Source organism: Cydia amplana, chromosome 17, assembly GCF_948474715.1.
Source record: "Cydia amplana chromosome 17, ilCydAmpl1.1, whole genome shotgun sequence".
NCBI lineage: Eukaryota > Metazoa > Arthropoda > Insecta > Lepidoptera > Tortricidae > Cydia > Cydia amplana.
The window spans coordinates 15,390,987-15,415,998 of NC_086085.1; the positions used below are offsets into that span (position 1 = coordinate 15,390,987).

The following is a 25,012-nucleotide window of genomic DNA, read 5'->3' on the forward strand; positions in this document are numbered from 1 at the left end:
AGATTGGATTATTACCTATAAGTACCTATAAGATTATTTTTTCTTTGAGAAGTTAAACCTAGTTTATTGGGACATAGTAAAAGTGAACTTAAATATATAAGAAAACAAATAGTATAATCGTCGGCTAGTTGTAAGGCAAGGCAGTTTGACGGTCGAGAGTTTATTAAGAGTTAACCAGCATAATGTAACAAGGTGCGATTGTTAAGATATCAATAAATGCAATGTGTTTTAATATCAATTCGTTTTATTTCACACTTACAACTAAGTATAAATATGTTTAAAGATATACGAATTAAAGTAAAAACCAACATTACACTTAAAACTATAAAATTGCCACACAAATGTCCAACAGATAAGCCCTAAATGCAACATCAGTTTATTTAAATCGAGTTTTGAACTCTAATGGAATAAAACAAAACAATTTACAAATGAAAAATGGCATGACACTTACGATACGCTATGCAATTAATGCATATTCGTAAGTATAAGGTACAGTTAGCGACATAAGTAGCTAAGCGGGGAAATTGTTTAAAATTATATGAAAACAACTTTGATGCTAAGAAAATAGCGTCTGCATTTATTTTTTTAATTATAATGACTGACCAGCGATTGACCCTAGTCACACCTGATGCAAAGTGACGACAGGGCCTAAAATGGAGCTCAACGGTTCAGTTATAGCCTAGCCTGCTGCTGCCTTCTGTTGCTGACTGTTCATGATATATATTAGACGTCAATAACAACATGTACGTTGAATACGATTTGATGGGGCGAGAAAAATATATCTTAAAACTTCTGACCCTTTAAACGAATGTCAAACCAGATCAGATCATCTTAAAGCGCCATCTAGATCAAAATTAGCGTAACACGCGAACTCGTTGGCTAAGTTGTTCCTATGGCGCGGCTGGAACTCGCACATTCGCAAATCCAACAGTTTTTCCACATTTTCCTTCATCACCGCCCCTGTGCACACCACGATCTTATCCTGAAACAGAATAGACGGTTTTATTCTAGCTGAATTTTTAACTATCAAATAAACATTGATATTCCCAGTTAATATGATGACACAAGAAAAAAAAACTTAAAAATTTATAAAAAAAAATGCATAATTCATCAAACATCGACATTTATTCAGCTAATAGCCACAAGGGCACTTTACACCTCAACATAGAATTTACATACAGATAGAGAAAATTTTTTTTTTCAAATCTGATTCACGGATCTAAGACACATTCGTCAGAAACCTTTTTCGTCAGGATAAGTTATAGCCTGTTTTTTTTCGGACGAAGATGGACTTTTGGTCAGATTCCGCATTTGTCAGAATTTTCTGTTCCAAAACCATTTCCTTCACAAGTCACAACTTCACCAGACCAGACGGCTCCTATTTCTGGGCGCTTTGCCCTTCGGGCATCTGAAGCTACCTGACGAACCTAACCTACCTACCTACGCTTGTCTCCCCATATAATTTATCCTGACGAAAAAGGAATCTGACGAATGTGTCTTAGATCGATTCACGCGTGAGCTTAAAAGCTTAAAGAGCTATGAAGCCCTGCGAAGGCCAAGATCGGCTAAAATGTACTTTTTCAAAATGATAAGACTTTGTTTTTTTTTTTTTGCAATTTAGGTATATATTTTTTTGTCATGGCCTCGAAATAGAGTAAATAGACAAATAACCTTGGCCAAAAGTTTGATAGTCTGCGAGGTCTTCTCGATGCACTCTTCAGACAAGAATGGCGGATCAGCCACAACCAGGTCGTACCGCTCCAGGTCCGGAGGCAGCTTGTCCGGGAAGTTGTAGTCGTAGAAGATGAAGTCGGGGGCGTGCACCTCGAACCGCCGGTCGTACTCCAGAAGGGATACTGAAAAGGTGTTTGTTACGTAATTACTGTAATTAGTGCTTGACCTATTCATTAAATGTAATTGTAGTCACGCTCCGTGATTGTTACGGCATTTAGGGTTCTAGCTAAATTGGACTTTCCATAGCGTAAGTATGGAATAACCAATTTTGCTAGGACTATAAATGGCGTAACAATCGCGGAGCGTGATACGGTTATACCCTTTTTAGGGTTCCGTAGCCAAATGGCAAAAAACGGAACCCTTATAGATTCGTCATGTCTGTCTGTCTGTCTGTCCGTCTGTCTGTCCGTCCGTATGTCACAGCCACTTTTCTCCGAAACTATAAGAACTATACTGCTGAAACTTGGTAAGTAGATGTATTCTGTGAACCGCATTAAGATTTTCACACAAAAATAGAAAAAAAAACAATAAATTTTTGGGGTTCCCCATACTTCGAACTGAAACACAAAATTTTTTTTTTCATCAAACCCATACGTGTGGGGTATCTATGGATAGGTCTTCAAAAATGATATTGAGGTTTCTAATACCATTTTTTTCTAAACTGAATAGTTTGCGCGAGAGACACTTCCAAAGTGGTAAAATGTGTGTCCCCCCCCCTGTAACTTCTAAAATAAGAGAATGATAAAACTAAAAAAAATATATGATGTACATTACCATGTAAACTTCCACCGAAAATTGGTTTGAACGAAATCTAGTAAGTAGTTTTTTTTTATACGTCATAAATCGCCTAAATACGGAACCCTTTATGGGCGAGTCCGACTCGCACTTGGCCGCTTTTTTTTGTGGGTTGTGGCTTCCACAACTATTGTATACAACAGTTATTTTATATATTTAATTTTATTGATTGGAATGCACGAAGTTTTAATTAAAAACTTAATTGAGCGTGTCTGTGGCCTTTCTTGGTAGTCAAAGTGTTAATAAATTTCTTTCCCATTCATAAAGAGGTGAAAATCGAATTAACATTTATAATATATTGATATAAACAAAACGAAAGCAGACTTGATGAAGAAAAAAATTTCACTATAATGGCAGGATTGGCAGGTGTGCACATTTGGTGACTTCCATGAGATGCGAAAAACAAAATGGTATTGGAGTAATGGAATTAAGTAGAGCACATTATCCTTAACTTTGAAAGGAATAAGAAGTTCTTTATTAAAATTTGCTCATTAAAAAAAAAGGGTGTCACCAACCGGTAGCACGGTTTCCAAGCTGCCGCTTCACTGGCACAAACAGTGTGGGGCAGGACAGCAGTGCCACCCTGCCTCCATCTATTGCCTTGTTTACCACTTTTAGTAGTGCCTGCACTGTGGCCTCGTCGTACCAGAACTGACTTAGTTGCTGGAAATAACAAATAGAAGTAGTTAATAACACTCTTTCAACAGTCAAGTAAAAAGTCAATTAGGCTATTATCTCGGTTACTTTTTGCTTTCATGATACATATGATTGTATTAATTAAATATGTGTTTTACCCAATTCTCATCAAAAAGTATGTTTTCCTTCAGTTTGTTCTCAGCCTGTAACTTGTCAAGTATTTCCTGTCGCTTCTGCTGCTCTGCATAAAACTCCTGAAGTGCTGCAAATGTCTCCGCAGACAGCGCTGGTACATCATCATCATCCATCTTTTCTAAAAGAGTCATTTCATATTTTAAGAATAAGTAGGGATCTCTTATTTAAATAAAAGTTTTGGTCATATTTACTGAAGCAAATTGTGAAAAAAAATTAACAGATTATTCTTTTAATCAAAAGGTAAGACATTTGTGTTCTCAGTAGGTACAAAGATCCACCCTGTATATTTTTAACTAGTGTTCCAAATAAGATTAAAATACCTATTCTATACAAATTTATTTCTTAACTAACGCAATAAAGTGTCTGGCAATAATAGCATCATTATTCTTTTTTTTTATGTAACATGTAATAAAATGTAACAGCAGCGTACGTTCAACAAACACGAACCCATCGGGCGTTATATCAAAACTGGAACGAAAACAAGTGACTTTCATCTTGCTCCTGAACATTTCGTAAACACCAGTTTGTTTACTTCCGACTGCATTTCTTCCGTGTTAACGAGGTGTTACCTAATCGACCCCGATGCGCAAAATGGCAACAAAAGTTAAACCCACAAGAACGGTAGCATGCGTGTGACAGTTAAAAATAGGTTAGTTCTGTCTTCAACGCGCACAGGCGAAGTCGCGCGCCATTATTTTAATTTTTATAAATACACTCACCTCAGTTCTAGTGCTAAAATGTGATTAAAAAGTTGCCAAATTATCTCCTTTAGGTGGGTATCCAAAAAACTCAAATGTTTATGCTTTTAATTTGACGAAAAATGCAAATCCACATAGGTTTCGCTTTCAAAGACGCTTTGTCAATTTTGACACTGACAGCTGACAGTTAAAATAAATGATACCATCCCTATGTTATAATTTCTACTATTTTATTACCAGGTATAAAATTTAACCATGGAACCGGATTCCCTGGAAGTGCTGCTTATTCATCATCACCCAGAATTTTTGAAAGCAACGTGTGACTTGATCAACGATGAATGGCCAAGAAGCGAAACTGTTAGAATGATGTCGCTGCTAGCCTCCTGCGATTGCCTGCCTACAAACTTCATCTTAGTCAAGGATAGGAGACAAGTATTAGGCCACTGCAAACTGACACCCATTCCCAGTATTCCAGAAAGTTGTTTCATAGAAACAGTAGTCATAAGTAAAGCTATGCGTGGAAAGAAATTAGGTACTCATTTAATGCGATACGTCGAAGATTACTGTAGAAATGTGCTGAAGTTGAAAATGGCGCATCTATCAACGAAGGGCCAAGAGAAATTTTACGCCACTTTAGATTATGAGATTTGCGCACCAGTATCCATCTATGGTGTGTTTTCGCCAGTCAATGTTAAACTTAATCCTAGTAGCCATAAGATTGAAAATTCAGTGCCAGAGCAACGTGCGCAGCCCGGCGCCGCGCCGCCGCCACCGCCCCCACCGATGCCAACTTACGAAAGTGCTTGGAACAATAACAATAGTAGTAAAGTTAAAACTAGCAAAACATATATGTTTAAGTATTTGTAGTATTATTTTTTGTACGATTTTGAAGTGTTGTTTGAATCTTGTTGAAATAAAATTCATCATAAAATATAACGATTAATTTATTTCACATCACATATTGTAAGTTACAATGGTACATCTTATTCTAAGTCTGGATTTACACTTGTAAGTTTTACTTACTTAAGTAGGGACACAGCTATAGTATAGAATGAGAGATGAATATCGTTATATCTTTCTAACTTCTAACAAGCTTTGTCCCTACTTACGTAAGTAAAACTTACAAGTGTAGGTATCTCAGGCCGAAGAAAACACTATCAACAAATCTTCGCATACCGTGTTTTATAATCTGGCAAGCCGTTTCCGTCGGTAAAGAAACGTTAACCACATAAAATTAGAATTTCGCGTCTTTACCAACAAAAACAAGGTTCATCGATATTAAACTTTTGTGAGACATATTTTAAACTGTTTATACGACAACGGTTTCACTCACTTGAATTTTTAGTCGCTATTGGCGACATTCAAGTGAGTGAAACCGTTGTCGTATAAACAGTTTTAAAAAAAGGTTGTTTGCCACTTGCCAGACTATAGTAGGTATAATCATAGAGAAATAAGTAAGACAAGAGTGCTCACTCCATACATCAGTTCAGACTATTAATTTCAGTGTCTACATCTAGCATCGAGTAGCGGAACTATCAGTACTGCTACTTGACAATAGATGTCGCACCGACCGGAAAGTCTTATCTCAACAGCATAAGACTTTCCGGTCGGTGCTACATCTATTGTCAAGTAGCAGTACTGATAGTTCCGCTACTCGATACTAGATGCTAATAGTCTTTTTGGTACTAAAACTGATGTATGGAGTGAGCACTCTATGTATTTTTTTCTCTATGGTATAATGTATGTTTAGAACTTGGCGGTCTCCATGAACTTGACGGCGCGCTCTCGCACCTGCTCGGCGCGGTCGGCGTCGCCGACGCGGTGCTCCAACTCGGCCCACTTGTTGAACAGCGTCTTCATTTTACGTGCCGGCAGTTTATGGGACGTCATGCGCTCCATCACTTGTCTGTGGAAGACACATTCTGTGTAAAGCTTTGGATTCCTCCGAAAACGGTGCCGTAATATGACGGCCGCTATATAGCGTTGAATGACGTCACTAGAACGTTGTCTATGTAAACAAGATGGCGCGGTTTCCTATACAGCGTTACGTTACGTTGACTGTCAACGTAACGTAAGATGACGGCCGTCATGACGGTGTCGATAGTTTCGTGAACGTTTTATTCCGTACTACGATTATTTTCCTCTTCTGATGATATTTCATCCTCCAAGTAAATTATAGATGATCAAGCAAATCTTGTCAGTAGGAAAAGGCGCGAAATTACTTGTGTAAGTCGCTGCGGGCTAAATAATAAAAAATGTCTACCTACCTACATATATATTTTCTTGTCTATATTTTGGAAACACTTAATAAATTTGCACATAACTCTTACTTCTTAGTATAAGTAATGTTAACTCATGTAAGTGAATTGTAATATTCTTATGAGTAATAAAATTCTTTAAACCTAAATTCAAATTTTCTATGGGACGTTATCCCATCGCGCCTACGTTTTTCAAATTTGCCGCTTTGACCTTGGTGGATGACGGTGTATTATGACGCCGTGGTACTTTCCACATGTCGCCACCGTAAAGACGGCCGTCTTTTGCGGCCGCTATAAGACGGCCGTCATATGACGGCACCGTTTTCGGAGGAATCCAAAGCTTTAGACTCTGTGCGGAAAGAGAAGAGTCGTAGAATGTATGAGCTTCCTTACATTCCACGACTCTTCTCTTTCCACACCACAGACAAGACATCCTCATACTCATTTATTGATAATATTCTTAAAATATTACATGTCAACATCAGAAAATACAATTATATTGTTAAATCATTAAATTAAAATTACCTCCAGACTGAGCATAGTAGCGCTACCCCCTCTGCCACAATAATATGGTAGTTTTACTCCATTTTCGAGTCAAAGTGTCTTTGTGTCGTGTGACGTCCGTGTCTTTGAACGGACCAATCACGGCACGGGACTCGCTCACCTCGTCCCCCGCACCCCAGTATTTTTGGCAGCATCGGTTTCATGAAACAATTGCTCTAAACTCCGTCTAGAGGATTTCTAGTCTATGTTCCGCATAGACTAATGTACGGAATAAAGTTCCCAGGTGGCATTACGATGCTAAATTGCTTCTAAAGTTGCTGTTCTTATCAACTAAGTAAGTTGCCAGGTAGTAGTGTTTACCTGACGGCCTGAATGTCCCGGTCCTTGGCGAGCATGTCAGCGTACGCGGCGCACACGTCGAGGCGCTGCGGGTACACGGCGAGCACTTGCTCGAACAGCGCCTCTGCTCGCTCGCGCTCGCCGTGAGTTCGCTCTAGAAGAGCGAACTGCACTAGGACAGTTACGTCTGAAAGAAATGTTACGTATGTTAATACAAGGTTTTATAAGGCTTGTCAAACAAACTTTATTGAACAGTTAAAACAACACTTTATCACTTTAAATACCTCTAACAAATTCACACTGTATGTTGACACGCGATAAACAACTTTATGGCTACAGATATAAGAATCAATCTTTCGCTCTTTCTTTTCTACTACGATAACTGTACAATGTACATACGTTTGTAAGATTCCTATATTCATGTAACATGGGATAAACAACCCCATGATCTCAGCCCTTACGTTCTTTTTCTCTGAATATAGTTGTTCAGATTCCTCTTTTACTTGCGTGACAAGGGATAACAGACCTTATACTCTAAGCACTTACGTTCTTTTTTCTCCAGCACGCTAACCGCCTTCTGCATCACATGTCTCGCCTTATCCGCCAATCCTAACTTGAAGCAGGCCGCCCCCATTGAATTTAGTTAGCACGATTCCTCTAGTATTTGCATGACACGGGATAACAGACCTTATACTCTAAGCACTTACGTTCTTTTTTCTCCAGCACGCTTACTGCCTTCTGCATCACATGTCTCGCCTTATCCACCAATCCCAACTTGAAGCAGGCCGCCCACATTGAATTTAGTTAGCAGGATTCCTCTAGTATTTGCATGACACGGGATAACAGACCTTATACTCTAAGCACTTACGTTCTTTTTTCTCCAGCACGCTAACCGCCTTCTGCATCACATGTCTCACCTTATCCACCAATCCGAACTTGAAGCAGGCCGCCCACATTGAATTTAGTTAGCAGGATTCCTCTAGTATTTGCATGACACGGGATAACAGACCTTATACTCTAAGCACTTACGTTCTTTTTTCTCCAGCACGCTTACTGCCTTCTGCATCACATGTCTCGCCTTATCCACCAATCCCAGCTTGAAGCAGGCCGCCCCACACTGGATATAGTTGTTAGGATTTCTCTTGTATTTCCGCAGCATGAGGTCGACTAGGGAGGCCAGCTCCTGGTGCTTGGAGGTGTCGACGTAGATGTCGAGGAGTTTGGAGTGCACTTTGAAGGTGTCGTTCATTTGGAGGGCTTCTTCTAGGGTTTTTTGTTGGGACTCCTGTAACATACGAAATATATAGGTACTTTTGTAGATTTAAAAAATTAATAGGTAGCAAACGAGCATGGTAGCCTGCTATCATCGGGAATGGAGATTAGCAATGTCAAGGGAATACCTTATGAGTATTCTGAATTTCCTGAATTTTTGAATGAAATTTTTTATTTTATTTCTAAACAACAACAAAAAAACAGGCAAGTTTTTACTAAATTTTGCAAAAGTAATCAGCTACTGATCTGTTCTAATAAGATGCGTTCTTGGACGGGCGGGAAAAGGCAGCTAATATTTTCATTTCTCTAGAGTGTATTATGTTCTCGACATTGGAATTAAATTCTTAGAATAATACGAGAATGCGTTCAATTTTTGCGACGGTTTGGGGCAACATTTAGGTCTGACGACATTGTATTGTATAGTAGTTGTATGTGCAATCATCTACAAGATTGCGAATTCGATTTAAATGCTGATACTTATAGCAGTAGCGCCTTTAGAAAGCCGCCTTTTTTTAACATACCTTGGTGCCGAACCGGTTCTCGACGTTAAGCATGGCGAGCCATACGTTGAGTTTTTCATCCTCCTCCCTGAAGGAGATAGTATTCAGCGCCTTCCTGCCCACTGCACGTGCTTTGTCGATCTCCGTCGCCTGCGGGCAACACAACAGTTGTTTAACACAGGGGTCGGCAACCTTTTAGCAGCCAAGGGCCACATAGTAGTTAACGAAGTTGACGCGGGCCGTACTTTGTTAATATTTATGACCTTATCAGACATTGTCGTTAGTCAATATTACATACAAAATTGCCAGGGACGCTCGCGGGCCGCAAGTGACAGGTTCACGGGCCGCATGTGGCCTGTGGGTCGCAGGTTGCCGACCGCTGGATTAACACATTCAGTGCCGAAAACCCAACTATCGAGTATTTTATGATTTCGTTCCCAGGCCGGACGACCCGATAGTCGGGGTCGTGATACTACAGATTTATATGACGAAATTTATGTGGCCTGGCGCGGATGTCTTGTTTGGCTGGGTGACATGTTAATGTATATGTATGTGTATGGTGTATGTGTGATGTGTTAATGGATGTATTTAGGCTAAGCAGGTGCTATAATACTGCCAAATAATTTTAATCTGTTTGGCTAACCGTGGCTCGCGCGTTACGAGAACCTGCAATTTCTGCTTTTCAACACAACCAAAAATTTTACTCTTTAAGACTTGCACCTAAACACCACAGTTGCGCAAAAGACTTGCAAAAGATGGTAGTTGCAGTATTATCAAGAAGTTTATAATAACCTGCAGATGGAAGGCCATGTACGCGATCCACAGCTGGCTGCAGCTCGGGTTGGCCAGCAGCGCGCGCTCGAACTGCTCGGAGCTCCTCGGCTGGGCCTCGCTCTCGACGGCGCGCCGCTCTAACTCATCTACTACTCTGTCACTCTACTGTTGCTGTCTCACCTGCAGATGGAAGGCCATGTACGCGATCCACAGCTGGCTGCAGCTCGGGTTGGCCAGCAGCGCGCGCTCGAACTGCTCGGAGCTCCTCGGCTGGGCCTCGCTCTCGACGGCGCGCCGCTCTAACTCATCTACTACTCTGTCACTCTACTGTTGCTGTCTCACCTGCAGATGGAAGGCCATGTACGCGATCCACAGCTGGCTGCAGCTCGGGTTGGCCAGCAGCGCGCGCTCGAACTGCTCGGAGCTCCTCGGCTGGGCCTCGCTCTCGACGGCGCGCCGCTCTAACTCATCTACTACTCTGTCACTCTACTGTTGCTGTCTCACCTGCAGATGGAAGGCCATGTACGCGATCCACAGCTGGCTGCAGCTCGGGTTGGCCAGCAGCGCGCGCTCGAACTGCTCGGAGCTCCTCGGCTGGGCCTCGCTCTCGACGGCGCGCCGCTCTAACTCATCTACTACTCTGTCACTCTACTGTTGCTGTCTCACCTGCAGATGGAAGGCCATGTACGCGATCCACAGCTGGCTGCAGCTCGGGTTGGCCAGCAGCGCGCGCTCGAACTGCTCGGAGCTCCTCGGCTGGGCCTCGCTCTCGACGGCGCGCCGCTCTAACTCATCTACTACTCTGTCACTCTACTGTTGCTGTCTCACCTGCAGATGGAAGGCCATGTACGCGATCCACAGCTGGCTGCAGCTCGGGTTGGCCAGCAGCGCGCGCTCGAACTGCTCGGAGCTCCTCGGCTGGGCCTCGCTCTCGACGGCGCGCCGCTCTAACTCATCTACTACTCTGTCACTCTACTGTTGCTGTCTCACCTGCAGATGGAAGGCCATGTACGCGATCCACAGCTGGCTGCAGCTCGGGTTGGCCAGCAGCGCGCGCTCGAACTGCTCGGAGCTCCTCGGCTGGGCCTCGCTCTCGACGGCGCGCCGCTCTAACTCATCTACTACTCTGTCACTCTACTGTTGCTGTCTCACCTGCAGATGGAAGGCCATGTACGCGATCCACAGCTGGCTGCAGCTCGGGTTGGCCAGCAGCGCGCGCTCGAACTGCTCGGAGCTCCTCGGCTGGGCCTCGCTCTCGACGGCGCGCCGCTCTAACTCATCTACTACTCTGTCACTCTACTGTTGCTGTCTCACCTGCAGATGGAAGGCCATGTACGCGATCCACAGCTGGCTGCAGCTCGGGTTGGCCAGCAGCGCGCGCTCGAACTGCTCGGAGCTCCTCGGCTGGGCCTCGCTCTCGACGGCGCGCCGCTCTAACTCATCTACTACTCTGTCACTCTACTGTTGCTGTCTCACCTGCAGATGGAAGGCCATGTACGCGATCCACAGCTGGCTGCAGCTCGGGTTGGCCAGCAGCGCGCGCTCGAACTGCTCGGAGCTCCTCGGCTGGGCCTCGCTCTCGACGGCGCGCCGCTCTAACTCATCTACTACTCTGTCACTCTACTGTTGCTGTCTCACCTGCAGATGGAAGGCCATGTACGCGATCCACAGCTGGCTGCAGCTCGGGTTGGCCAGCAGCGCGCGCTCGAACTGCTCGGAGCTCCTCGGCTGGGCCTCGCTCTCGACGGCGCGCCGCTCTAACTCATCTACTACTCTGTCACTCTACTGTTGCTGTCTCACCTGCAGATGGAAGGCCATGTACGCGATCCACAGCTGGCTGCAGCTCGGGTTGGCCAGCAGCGCGCGCTCGAACTGCTCGGAGCTCCTCGGCTGGGCCTCGCTCTCGACGGCGCGCCGCTCTAACTCATCTACTACTCTGTCACTCTACTGTTGCTGTCTCACCTGCAGATGGAAGGCCATGTACGCGATCCACAGCTGGCTGCAGCTCGGGTTGGCCAGCAGCGCGCGCTCGAACTGCTCGGAGCTCCTCGGCTGGGCCTCGCTCTCGACGGCGCGCCGCTCTAACTCATCTACTACTCTGTCACTCTACTGTTGCTGTCTCACCTGCAGATGGAAGGCCATGTACGCGATCCACAGCTGGCTGCAGCTCGGGTTGGCCAGCAGCGCGCGCTCGAACTGCTCGGAGCTCCTCGGCTGGGCCTCGCTCTCGACGGCGCGCCGCTCTAACTCATCTACTACTCTGTCACTCTACTGTTGCTGTCTCACCTGCAGATGGAAGGCCATGTACGCGATCCACAGCTGGCTGCAGCTCGGGTTGGCCAGCAGCGCGCGCTCGAACTGCTCGGAGCTCCTCGGCTGGGCCTCGCTCTCGACGGCGCGCCGCTCTAGTTCGCGAAGCCTCTCTTCTTCGGCGCGGGCCTTTGCTACTTTTTCGGCTGCTGTTAGCTTTTTTCGCTTCTTTTTGGGTTGCTCGGCTTCCTAAAGATAGAAATGAGATTGTGGAATGAATGAGTGTGACTTTGTCTGGTGCAATAAGTAAAGCACAGTGGGTGGCCGTGGTGGCGGCGGTATATATCGCCATAGAGAAATATAAGTAAAGAAAGAGTGGTAACTCCATCCATACATCAGTTTTCTTACCAAAACGCGAGTTTTGTATCCGACATCTAACGTCAAGGTAGTGGAACTATCAGTACCGCTACTTGACACCAGATGGCATAAGTTTCGCTACTGACGAAAAATGTACTACCAAAACAATTTACAACTAATATTATAAGCAGAAGGAGTTGATATCAGTCTTTTCATGGAAGCAAAACAATACGTTGTAACCAACAAACTAAACGCAAAAAATAACGTTTAAAATAACACTTGCACTGCGTGTGCTATCAAAATCGTTGCAGACTTGTTTTTTGATCTAACTCGACTCATCATAATAAAAAGTTCTTGCATAAAACAAATGTTGTCCATTTAATGAAACTACAAAACATGTATGTAAAGTATTCTAAATACAACTGTAATTTAAAAAGGAATAAGCTTTAAAAAGAATAAGCACAACAAGTAAATAACAAACCTCATCTTCACTGCTGCTGGAAGACTCTTCCACCTTGCTGACCTGATGATCATTCTCCGCCCAAAACTCTTTAGCACTAGGCACCTCGAGCGCCGGCTCTAAGCTCTCCACTACTTTAATCTCTTTACTCTTATCTACTACTTCTTTCCCTTCCTTATTCTTCTCTTGTTTCCTTTTCTTGCCTGCTTTTCTATCTTCTTTATTATCAGCTTCTTTCGCTTTTAGTTTATTTTTCTTTTCAGGAACTGTCTCTTCTTCAGATGAATCATCACCATCTTTAACTGGTTTTGAAGCTTTTACTTTCTCTTCCTTTTTCTGTTTCTGCTTCTCTTTGTAATTAGGATCTCTGTACTCTTCTTCGTCAAATTCTTTCAACTTTTCTTGAGCAATCTTCATCGCCTCCATCAACTTCTTTATTCTCTCTTCGATAACTAACTTCTCCTGATGCATGGCTGTGTGGAATTTCTTATTCTTAGCTGATAAACCTTGTTCTTCTATTTTTACTATTTTTTTCTCTATCCTTTCTATTCTGTGTAATCTACATTTGATAGATTTCATTAAGGATACCACTCGTTTCTTCCATTGCTTAGCTGTTTCGCAGTCTGATAAGTCTATAAGGGCTAGGTCTTCTGGTTTCAGTAACTGGTCACTGTCTTCATGTATGTCTGTCTCTATGGCGTCGCTTTCTTCTGATACTTCTTTTACTTTTTTGTCCTTTTTATTCTTTTTATCTTTGTTTTTCTTCTTTGTATCTGTGTCTTCATCGTCATTATCCTCTGAAACGTCTTTTGCCTTACTTTTCTTATCTTTCTTTTTCTTTATTGTTTTTGTGTCTGTATCTTCAGATTCACTGGTTTTACGCTTTTTGTTGGGCACTCCATCGTCTTCAGTTTCTTTTTTACGTTTCTCGCGATATTCGTTACTTCGTTTCTGTAAAAAAAATATAAATTGGAATTTTTACTTCATTTTCCTGTCATAATAAAGAAAAGTCGCTGAAACAAGAGACGTCACCAAAAAATGGAACGTCGGGATGGATTACGTATGCCTATTTGCCAACGTTCACTTACTGCGGGCCAGAAGGGCGCTATAGTCAGGCTGCCCAGCATCTTCCTGTTCTGAGCGTCCACCTGCAGCACGGTACACGTCACAACTTGTCCCGGATGGAAGGCCTCGGTCAGGTGGGTCACGGGCGTCCGGGACACTTGGTTGCGGGGCACGTAGGCTATCACCTCGTTCAGGAACGATACTAGGACGAAGTCCTTTACCACCTGAAAAAATAGTGTATGATGTAGTTTATAAATGTTTGTTTTTGTTAAAAAAAGATTAATCAACGCGAGTTAAAACTACATTACTTAAAACTACCCAAAAAGATATAACATCACTATAATATATCTGGAGACCAGTGGTCGAGCGTGAAAATTGTCAATAGGAAGGTTCGAGAATATTTGTGACGTTCCACGGCAAAAGGTACCTTATGGCGCTTGGCGCTTACGTCGCATAGCGCCGCAATAATAATAGCGCGCGGCGGCGGAGCGGCGTTAATAATAGCGTAAGCGCCAACGGCCATAAGGTACCTTTACCCGTGGGACGTCACATTTAGCTTATTATTGTATCAAGGCATTTAGAGTCCGTTTACCCATAGATTACCCTAAGTTTGCACCGACTTGAACTTTTGATAATATATGTGTGCGCCATGCTTGAAGATAAGGTGTTCAAGGTGGGTAAAATTTCGACAACAATTTTAGGAGCCTACCTTAATAAAGATATACAGATGTTATAGATATAAGAGATCCCTCATAGGAATAAGTTCGCATTTATACTTTTTAGTATATATCTGCTTTAACCTATCCTTGTTTCGAACAATAAAGTGTTTATTATTCATAGTAAGTAGTACTTGTTTAATAAATCTGACCTTTATAACTCCAGTGTAAGCCTTGCCAATTTCCGCTGCCTCGTATGAGGTCAGTAAAGCCGCATCAGATGCCAGCAGTGATGGTTTGAGTGACAGCATCAATGTTTGTTTCGCGGCGTCCACAGACAGTACACGCGCGTTCACTTCTTGTCCAACCTGAGTGAGGACATACATTTATTCAGGAACGCCTCAGAAGTTTCTTAAATTTTCTGAATAAATAATCTTATAATTCTTTATAGGTATAAAAATTTACAATGGTCATTCCAATAGGCCTCATGCATGAAGTTTATATTTGAACGAAATATTTTTTATTAACATGTTTGTTATCATTATATCATGTTACATACATTTTCTCCAATATGCTCGGAAATGTTCACCTTATTGTAGGAAAAATAGTACGGGAAGTTCTACGTTATTGTCAAACTCTAATTTAAAAAAATCAAACTATCGCTGTCCTGTTCTAGCGGACGGGAATGAAAAAAACACTACAGTAATAACTTATTACAGTAATAACTTATTACTGTAGTGTTTTTTACTTTTTAAAAATAAAAAACGCAAACAGCCAATTATTATAGCCGCGAGCCGCGTCTACACGACCCGATCAGCTATCATTTCAAGCTATAGGATAGAGTGAAATAGTAAGATAAACGACCTTACTTGTCTCGTTCTTACAAGACCGTTGTGCTCGTGTATGATCGTGCGAATACAGCTTAATAAAATCAAAGATTATTTTTATATTTTTTTAAAGATCTCATCCGTGTACATAAAGTTTATATAGTTTGTCAAAGGACTTTCTCATTTCAAACATAGACAGAGAGAATCTTACTATCTTTGTCTTACACTAGTACTAGCACCCAAAAGAAAAGGATGGGTATAGTTTTCCTGGTTCTTACTGACTGACAAATTGGTTTGACCAACTATATTGCACAATTATATTGAATGGTACTGAAACTCATCCACGAATTGCCCTTTCCCGGCCTCTGCAATAATGTACTATTATTCAGGAACGCCGAAAGTTTCCATAATTATGGAACTTTCCCATGGAGTGACCACGGAAATTTCTTAAAAAAAATCAGAATAATTCTTTATAGGTCCGTAAACTCTACTTATTAACTATTAGCATTTTTTCTGTTTAATTTTTAAACTTTCGCGTTTTGAACACACATTAACTCAAATTTATAGACGGGTCTATCGCGAAATTTATTTTATTACCTTTATTTACCGACGTTTCGACACAGGTCGTGGCGAGTGGTGGTGGTCTATAAATGTGAGTTAATTTTTCTGTTTGTTGCATTAGTTGCATACTCGTTTGGTCAGTATATAGATAAACTGACAAAAAAAGAAAGCGCATAATAGATTGACCAATCAAAAATGGCTTAATTAATATGCTGATGTTACCGACCTTGTATTTCTTCTTGGTGAGTTTGGAGGTGGTCGCCTTCTTAGGATCGACGTAAACGCCCGCGTCTGACAGGTGCAATTGCGGTACATAACCTAAAAGAAAAACTCTAATGGATATTGAATACTTTTATGAAGAGATAAGAATATTCAATTATGTTATTAAAGACTGTTCGGAAAGAGAAGAGTCGTGGAATATATTTGACCCCATACAATCCACACTCTCTTTCCGCACAGACTCTAGTACAAATACCGTCGGTCACACGGTATAGGGATGATGACACATGTTGATTTTATAACAAAATCTAGTAAAATAGATAGCAAACGAGCAATTTATCACAATAATGTGGATATTAAAATAAAATATTGAAAAATTACAAAAATACAGGACCTGAAAGTTTCAAAATGTAAGTTTTTTTTAACTTCCAAAAACGATAAAAGTAAGGGTAGCATTCGATTCCTTACATTTCACCCAAAAAAATATTGTATAGCAACTATATACATAAACGCAATATTTCACCGACAAAAACGCAATTTTCTTGTTTTGTCCATACTACAAGATGGGCTCCCAGAGACCTTGACGTCACGTTCCCTTGTCGTTTTGTTTAGAGCGTTTCGCGAGTGAAGTGCGACTGTCGGCCTTTGACTACAATTTCTGACTTTTGTGTTACTTTAATGCAATGGGTCCCATATAGACATGTGATCCTAAAAACAAACCCGATCGATTGATACTATCAATGAAAATTTGTCATGTAGCCTATTGTAGTCTGATATGTTGTAGGTTGGGACATGTCTTACCTGACAGTCGGCCCACAGTGACAGTGACATGGTTGTCAGCCACAGTGCGAATGGTGCCAGTGACCAGTTGGCCAACACTCAGTTGCGAGTGGGAGAAGTATTTCTCGGTGAGCAATTTGGTTTCGTCGGTCACGTGGTAGATGTAGTCAGATAGGTTGTAGGTTATGACGCGGACGCGGTGTCTGCTGCCTGAAAATATATATTATATTAAGTATATTATATTATATTATTATATTATTATATTAAGGGACATCTTACACAGATCAACCTAGCCCCAAACTAAGCAAAGCTTGTACTATGGGTGCTAGGCGACGATATACATACTTATATAGATAAATACATACTTATATATATAGAAAACATCCATGACTCAGGAACAAATATTTGTGTTCATCACACAAATAAATGCCCTTACCGGGATTCGAACCCAGGACCATCGGCTTCACAGGCAGAGTCACTACCCACTAGGCCAGACCGGTCGCCAAAATATGACAGATGAAGTGGAAAAATATACAAGGCAAAGTGTAACTTTATTCGCGTGGCGCTTGTCGCCTTCCATATACAAACAAAAACAATTAAGACAAGTTAGCTTATCTATGTAGTGTTTCTGGTTACAAAAATGCATTTAACCGATTTTCAAGACAAAAGTGATCCTATAAATGCTCCGTGAACAAGGCTGTGTATGGAACATTAAAAATTTACAATAGCATTTGCTGTTTACAAGAGCAATAATAAATCATGTCATCAAAATATACTCGCGGAGTCCAGCCGTTTTTAGAATTCCGTACATAAAGGGTAAAAACACTAAAAACGGGACCCTATTACTAAGACTTCGCTGTCCGTCTATCTGTCACCAGGCTGTTTCTCATGAACCCTGATAGACAGTTGAAATGTTCACAGATGATGTATTTCTGTTGCCGCTATAACAACAAATACTAAAAACAGAATAAAATTTATATTGAAGTGGGGCTCCCATACAACAAAACGTGTTTTGTTTGCCATTTTTTGCGTAATGGTACGGCGTCCGTGCGCGAGTCCGACTCGCATGTGGCCGTTATTTTCATCGTTTTCTAAACAGGCTTGGGAGATCAGTCTCCTATCCTCAGCTAGTATAAAGTTTGGGACTAGGCTGATCTGTAAAATTGTACCTATGTAATTATTTATTTAATTATTTACCAATGGGGTAGGACTGCGCGACGACCTGCTCGTCGGTGAGGTCCTCGTGAACCGCGACCCGCTTGAGACTCATCGTTCCCACGCATTTCTTGCCCAGTTTGAAGTGTATAGAGCGCCCAGCGATCTTTAGTACCTGAGAAAAAAGTATAAAATCATTATAGAAATGGGCGTTTTCTAAAATAAATATTGAAAACCCGATTCTCCCAGATCCTGGTGTTTTTGGGTTCATTCAACTCAGAATCACTAGCATATTCAATCCTGATGATAAAAAAAATTGTCCCAAAAATTTTGTATGAAAATTGTACATTCCACTACGTCACGGTACATACAAGTCAAATTATTTCTCATACTAAAACGTGACGTAATGGAATGGACATTTTGGGACATCTTTTTTTAATGGTAGGATGGAGAATGCTGTCGATTCTGAGTAGAATGAGCCCAAGAATATCCAGATTTGAAAGAATCGGGTTTTCGATATTTATTTTAGAAAAAGCCCAAATATTATTATCGCGTACGCGATCTTATTTAGGTGTGGCAACCCTCACGACGCGCAGCATCCGCGCGATATGCCTAGACGCCATTTTGTATTCAGTGCAAAGATTGTTCAGCAAAAAGCTCATATATGCCACCTGAGGTTCCAGTCCCGGTTTGCTTTCTACGACACCTTTTACAACAGATTCAATTATTTTTGACACATTTAGGGTTCCGTACCTCAAAAGGAAAAAACGGAACCCTTAGAGGATCACTCGTGCGTCTGTCTGGCTGTCTGTCCGACCATTCCCTCCCCCCCCTTATCTCCCGAAACTTCTGGGTCTACAATTATGAAAAAAATACACAAAATAGATCTTTACCTATAGATGACAGGAAAACCTATAGAAATGTGCAGTGAAGCGTGGGACTTAATGTACGGAACCCTTAGAACGCGAGTCCGACTCGCACTTGGCCGGTTTTTTCTTGTACAGTTGGCTACTAGAGGTTAAACATGGTGAGTGTGAGCAAACCTGCGCTTCCTCAACGATGTCGCCTTCCTTGAGTTTCGTCTCTTGTTCGAGATTAGGTCGCACGCTTTCAAAGATGTTCCTGGTAGTTAAAAATGGCGCGTTGCGAGTCGGCATCACGTACAACACGTGGGCTCTAATCTATAACATAAGGAACATAACAACGTTTAAAATAAAGGATTCCTAAAACAGACGAACGAAATATATATTATTTTGACAAGAAAGTTTATAAAAAATGTTTTTCTTTTGACCTTTTGTCCGAGAGCCGGCTTCCTGTCCTTATTGCGATCGACGTGAAAGCGCTGTACATACGCCGTGGCGTCCAGCACGCGGCCCTCGATTCCGTTGTCCAGGGGCTGAAATAATAGGGAATATTACGCGAAACTGCGTAGGGGGCGCCACTCCCACAATAAGTCATAATCTAAGGGTCGAGGAGAGAGTCGAAATGTTGTTATCTAACCTCTCTATCACTCTAGCATATTCGAACGATAAAGAGGCAGATAGCCGAGTTCGATTTCGCGTTTCCCGGTAGGCCCTTTGTAAACAAACCGCCTTGATGTATCAATGTCATATTTTATTGTCTGTGAAAACTTGTCAAAAACAGTTTTAGGTCTGTACGTAACTACATAACTTATTAAGGAAAACTTTCTTTAATAAATTGGTTATGTAGTCACGCATATTAGTATAGCGTGATTGAATAAATTGCGTAATAGGGAGTATTACTGCAGTGTTTTGCCGCCAGAGTGCAGCACTAGCTCCTTTAGTAAACCATAGAGTAACTTATACATAACTATGTACAGTACAGAATGTATAAGTTAACCAAGTGTTAAGTAAACCATAGAGTAACTTATACATAACTATGTACAGTACAGAATGTATAAGTTACTCTATGGTTTACTAAAGGAGCTAGTGCTGCACTCTGGCGGCAAAACATTGCAGTAGTACTCCCTATTACGCAATTTATTCAATCACGCTATACTAATATGCGTGACTACATAACCAATTTATTAAAGAAAGTTTTCTTTACTATATCGATAAATGAACAACTGAGGAGTGTCTTTTCAAAAGGGTTTATTTTTTCTGGGAATCTATTTCTAAATTGGACCTTAAGTTTTCTTGAGCAAGGTTCTCTCTAGAAGTACCGCTAAGAAAAAATAAACCCTTTTGAAAAGACACTCCTCAAGTAAACCGAACTGAGAGAAAAATCTGAATTTTGATTTGTCATATTATAGTTCAAAATACAATGCCAAGGAATTTTATAGGCTACTGGGCGGCTAGGGCGCCGCACTTTCCTAGTATAGTTACACTAATGTACTGAATACTAATGGCTAGTACACACCTTGTCGACGGTGAACTCTAGCGCGGTGCCGGGCAGCAAGCTCTTCCCGAGGTTTGATGGCTTCTTGCGGCGCACCGCCTTCTGTAGCGCTCCCGGAGTAGCGCTCAGGGAGACTATACTGTTGACATCACTATATACATACCTTGTCGACGGTGAACTCCAGGGCGGTGCCGGGCAGCAAGCTCTTCTTAATGTTTGATGGCTTCTTGCGGCGCACCGCCTTCTGTAGCGCTCCCGGAGTAGCGCTCAGGGAGACTATACTGTTGACATCACTATATACATACCTTGTCGACGGTGAACTCCAGGGCGGTGCCGGGCAGCAAGCTTTTCCCGAGGTTTGATGGCTTCTAGCGGCGCACCGCCTTCTGTAGCGCTCCCGGAGTAGCGCTCAGGGAGACTATACTGTTGACATCACTATATACATACCTTGTCGACGGTGAACTCCAGGGCGGTGCCGGGCAGCAAGCTTTTCCCGAGGTTTGATGGCTTCTTGCGGCGCACCGCCTTCTGTAGCGCTCCCGGAGTAGCGCTCAGGGAGACTATACTGTTGTCGTCACTATATACACACCTTGTCGACAGTGAACTCTAGCGCGGTGCCGGGCAGCAAGCTCTTCCCGAGGTTTGATGGCTTCTTGCGGCGCACCGCCTTCTGTAGCGCTCCCGGAGTAGCGCTCAGCGAGACTATACTGTTGTCTGCTGACGTTGTTACTGACTTCACGCTAGTCCAAGTCAACATCCCCGTGTCTAAAGAGGATAAGTGGGTGAATCAACTTTTTGGTTTCATTGAAGTGTCTGCTGTTGAAATTTGTTTGCCCTTATAAGTTGTTTAGTCATTTGTTTGTTGGAAAGAGATAACATACTAGAGGAATCTTAAAGTTTATGAATAACGAGATAGTTTAGACATTAAAATCAAAGGCTAAACAGCTAGTAATAAGTGGGCTACAGGGTGTTACCTACTTGATTTATGGATATTTTTCTCAAAAATGGACGGCAAAGTCGACGTTGCCGGTTAAAAAATTGGTAGCGAAGTGCGTAGTTTATGGTCATTCAAAAAATTAAAAAGTTAAAAACATTGCAGTCTCGATTTCGGGACTGCAATGTCGCATACAAATCCCATTATTTAACGAGTTCCAAACTTTTTAAAACTTTAAATGGCCATATCAAATGAAGGCATAGGTCCCTTAAACAGCCAAACAGATGATCAGCACTTATTATTATAAAGCCTATAACAGACTATCGCACCGCACCGCGACCTTGGAGCGTCGCACCCATAAGTGAGAGCGAGAAAGAGATATCTGTTTCTCGCTCTCACTTATGGGTGCGACGCTCCAAGGTCGCGGTGCGGTGCGATAGTCTGTTACAGGCTTAATGTTGGTACCGCCACTATTTAGGTGTCTCAAATAGGTTGGCGTATTTTAAGCAGAAAAATACACTTCTTTTTTTTTTAAAGGTGGCAAGCAATTTTTTTTAATGGTTGTATTTTTTTCTGTGAAAATTAGAACGTTGCTAAGTAGAAGAAATAGAAATATTTTACAGAACTTACAGATAAGTTCTGTAAAATATTTCTATTTCTTGCACCATTTTTGAGAAAAGCACTATATATGACTCGGCTGGAAGGCTACTTGCTGGCTTCGGATTCAATTAAACGGACTCCCAAGGTCGTCCGTTTAAAACGAATCCTCAGCCTGCAAGTAGCTACTTCCGAACCTCGACAATAATGTACTATTACTGTAGTAAAATATTTAACTAAATTATCTTAATGGCTCCTCTACACGATGGGCCAGCGCCGGCCACTCCAAGGGACGCAGCCATGCGGTAGAATGAGATAGCAATATCACTTGCTCCCTCTAGCGCATAAATGCGTCCCTTGGAGTGGCCGGCCCTGGGCCATCGTGTAGAGGAGCCATAACATTGAATACTATCGCGTTTTTTAACCATAATTTTAAGCGAGCTATTCACAATTTTTTTTTCACCTTTCCACAAAAAAATCAATTATCTGAGTCTGAAGTAATAGCTTATTTATGATGCTCTTTCAATTATGATCCAGCAAACTTTATACTTTATGCAGAGGTGTGATCCTAATTATGTAACAACAAAAAATATAAATCCAATGTCACTCACCTAGCTCAATTTCAGGGTTGGCTTCAGCCTTAGGTAGAAAGGCTCTAGTGTTAGCTACACCGATATCCATCACGTAACCATGGTCTTCCACCGATGACACCGCTGCCTGAAGAATGTCACCTGTGCAAATTGAAATAAATTTGTATCAAGAGCCAAGCATTCAAAAAATTTTTTGTTATTAAACTTCCAAATAGGAAAAAAATAATGATACCATTCGTATCCTTACATTTTATTAAAAAAATATATTGTATAGCAACCATATATATAAACACAATATTTCACCGATAAAATCGCAATTTCCTTGTTTTCCATACATTGAAACGGCTTCTAACGTTACATGGTGACGTCACGTTGTATTGCCATTTTCTATGAAGCGTTTCGTCAGTAAAGCGCGGGTGCCAGACTGTGACCATCATTTGTGACTTTTGTATTGCTTTAAGACAATGGGTCCCCTACAGACATTTGATCGACTGATACCATTCATAAAAAATTGTCAAATACCCTATTGCGTTCTGTCACAAACTTTTTAATTTAAAGTTCTATCTCTAATTCTATGTACACACACCTTTAAGCAGGTCAGAGTGTGACCGCCCCGAGTTGATATGCTGTGGCATCATGGACAGCATGACACCTTCGCTGCCCCCATTTGCCTCTAGCACATGGACTGCCACGTACTGTCCCGGACTGAACATCTCTGGTAGATCTCGCATTTTCTCTATCTGGTGTAAGGAAACAAAAAAAATATTGTGACCACCTGTAAATCTAAGATTATATGTGATAGGTATTTATGGAACAAGCGGTAGTGTTATGGGAAAAATGCTTTCATGTGTCGGGATATTTTTCCTCTTTCCTAACTGATTCTTCAGAAATTTTGGGAGCAGGTAGTTAGATAAAGTTATCTGTCATTTCGTTTTTTTGATAATGTTTAAAATGGTGGAAATTGGCATAAAGGACTAAAGTACCAGTGCTCTTAAGACTTAGTGCCATAAACCCTATGGTACTAAAGACCATTGTGAGTTTGCTGTGATAATAAAGTTAATACTCAACAAAGTTCAAATATACTTTATTCATGTAGGCAACAAGCACTTATGAATAGTAAGTAGGTATTACATATACATGATTTAATATTTTACTAAACTGTAATTTTATTTATTAATTAAACTGTATACAAATACCTCATCATTAACATAAGCCTCCAGCATCTTGTTGTACGGCTCGCTGATGTGACAGGCCATGACATTGCCCTCCGTCTTGCCTGGCATTGTGATGCGCATCTTTGTATCAAGCACTTTCCATACTCGGCCCAGCAGATTCACTCCTGGTTTCAGTGTCTAAAATATATTACAATTTTACAATAAATTAAACAAATACCTGACGTCAATATAAAATAGCGGCTTAGATAGATAAAAAATATTATGAATCATGACAAAATTTCCTTTCCTAAATTTTATGCATTCAGACAGGCTTTGTGTTAAAAACTTGAAAATACTCATTATGTTTATGAATACAACAATTTTCCTTGCCTACGTTTTGACGACCGGTCTGGCCTAGTGGGTAGTGACCCTGCCTGTGAAGCCGCGGTCCTGGGTTCGAATCCCAGTAAGGGCATTTATTTGTGTGATGAGCACAGATATTTGTTCCTGAGTCATGGTTGTTTTCTATGTATTTAAGTATTTGTATATTATATCTATCGTTGTCTGAGTACCCACAACACAAGCCTTCTTGAGCTTACTGTGGGGCTTAGTCAATTTGTGTAAAAATGTCCTATAATATTTATTTATTTATTTAATTAAGATAATCAATACGTAAAAAAATATAGTTTAAACAATACCTTACCTTATATCCAATCCCTGATGCGCACATCTTGTATGACTGATCCACCTCCTTAACCGCTTCATCAGATAAGTAGCCGTCATCATTCTCCGGTCTTTTCTTTTGTTTTTTCTTCTTACCTTGGCCTTTTTCTGCAGCACCTAAAAACTAATGCAGAAATATTGAAAATTAAACCTATCCTTTCATAACAGAGACGGTATATCTAACGCACTAAGTACTTACGTTACTGCTTTGCTTAAAATATGTCACATTAGGCTTTTTTCCGCCACGAGGAAAGTATTCTTCGGTCATTTTATATTTGTTATTTTATTTTACATGAGTATTGAGTACTCTGCACAGATGTATACACTACACGCGAACTTTGGAGGTTATAATGGCGTTTCGTTATTGCACTGTTGCATATAAATGTCAAATATGTATTTTAATCACATGAGTTAAGTATCTAACATCTAGTTCATATTTTTTTGCCTGTAAAATGTTTATTTCTTTCAACGAATGAAAATCGTATAAATTGGTGGCATATGAGAAACTTTAACGCGAAGTAAACTGAGCAAGTATGATGAATAAAACGCAATTGACAGTGTATGATGCCATGTGCAATGTGCATTATTTTACGCTACCGTCATTATGCTTCCCAGTTGCAT

At 41.4% G+C, this 25,012-nt stretch overlaps 3 protein-coding genes across 5 annotated transcripts; 1 reads left to right on the forward strand and 2 right to left on the reverse strand.

Annotated features, from left to right (window-relative positions):
- Positions 1-826: 826 nt before the first annotated feature.
- On the reverse strand, positions 827-4,212 carry LOC134655828 (EEF1A lysine methyltransferase 1). Of its 2 annotated transcripts, none has more exons than XM_063511315.1 (5): positions 4,080-4,212; positions 3,324-3,478; positions 3,045-3,192; positions 1,672-1,856; positions 827-982 (listed from the first exon to the last, which is right to left on the reverse strand). In XM_063511315.1, exons 2-5 carry the CDS (start codon positions 3,471-3,473, stop codon positions 827-829), a joined length of 639 nt encoding a protein of 212 aa, XP_063367385.1. In that variant the 5' UTR covers positions 3,474-3,478; positions 4,080-4,212. The 2 variants fall into 2 exon arrangements, with proteins under 2 accessions (XP_063367385.1, XP_063367384.1); XM_063511314.1 differs by having other exon boundaries at positions 3,324-3,473; positions 4,074-4,212.
- Positions 3,366-4,994, forward strand: LOC134655829 (N-alpha-acetyltransferase 80). Of its 2 annotated transcripts, XM_063511317.1 has the most exons (3): positions 3,366-3,486; positions 4,085-4,132; positions 4,299-4,994. In XM_063511317.1, exon 3 carries the CDS (start codon positions 4,314-4,316, stop codon positions 4,923-4,925), a length of 612 nt encoding a protein of 203 aa, XP_063367387.1. In that variant the 5' UTR covers positions 3,366-3,486; positions 4,085-4,132; positions 4,299-4,313; the 3' UTR covers positions 4,926-4,994. The 2 variants fall into 2 exon arrangements, with proteins under 2 accessions (XP_063367387.1, XP_063367386.1); XM_063511316.1 differs by lacking the exon at positions 3,366-3,486 and having other exon boundaries at positions 3,962-4,132.
- Positions 4,995-5,804: 810 nt separating this feature from the next.
- LOC134655793 (protein RRP5 homolog) lies at positions 5,805-24,743 on the reverse strand. Its single transcript, XM_063511254.1, has 19 exons — positions 24,591-24,743; positions 24,372-24,515; positions 23,711-23,866; positions 23,101-23,254; positions 22,536-22,655; positions 20,983-21,158; positions 19,327-19,431; positions 19,079-19,216; positions 18,078-18,210; positions 16,902-17,090; positions 16,108-16,199; positions 14,706-14,861; positions 13,861-14,061; positions 12,794-13,723; positions 11,992-12,204; positions 8,953-9,081; positions 8,189-8,444; positions 7,181-7,346; positions 5,805-5,964 (listed from the first exon to the last, which is right to left on the reverse strand). The coding sequence occupies exons 1-19, from the start codon at positions 24,657-24,659 to the stop codon at positions 5,805-5,807; spliced, it is 3,687 nt and encodes a 1,228-aa protein (XP_063367324.1). The 5' UTR covers positions 24,660-24,743.
- Positions 24,744-25,012: the final 269 nt, after the last annotated feature.

What these genes read in the sequence shown, in the direction of transcription:
- LOC134655828 (XM_063511315.1), bottom strand. Translation starts at nt 3,473, where the DNA reads ATGGATGATGATGATGTACCAGCGCTGTCTGCGGAGACATTTGCAGCA. An exon ending in GCTTGGAAACCGTGCTACCG is followed by an intron (nt 1,857 to 3,044) that starts GTTGGTGACACC and finishes ACACCTTTTCAG; the next exon opens with TATCCCTTCTGGAGTACGAC. An exon ending in CTATCAAACTTTTGGCCAAG is followed by an intron (nt 983 to 1,671) that starts GTTATTTGTCTA and finishes ATTCTGTTTCAG; the next exon opens with GATAAGATCGTGGTGTGCAC.
- LOC134655829 (XM_063511317.1), top strand. Translation starts at nt 4,314, where the DNA reads ATGGAACCGGATTCCCTGGAAGTGCTGCTTATTCATCATCACCCAGAA.
- LOC134655793 (XM_063511254.1), bottom strand. Translation starts at nt 24,659, where the DNA reads ATGACCGAAGAATACTTTCCTCGTGGCGGAAAAAAGCCTAATGTGACA. An exon ending in ATTTTAAGCAAAGCAGTAAC is followed by an intron (nt 24,516 to 24,590) that starts GTAAGTACTTAG and finishes TTTCTGCATTAG; the next exon opens with TTTTTAGGTGCTGCAGAAAA. An exon ending in CGGGACATTCAGGCCGTCAG is followed by an intron (nt 5,965 to 7,180) that starts GTAAACACTACT and finishes TGTCTTCCACAG; the next exon opens with ACAAGTGATGGAGCGCATGA.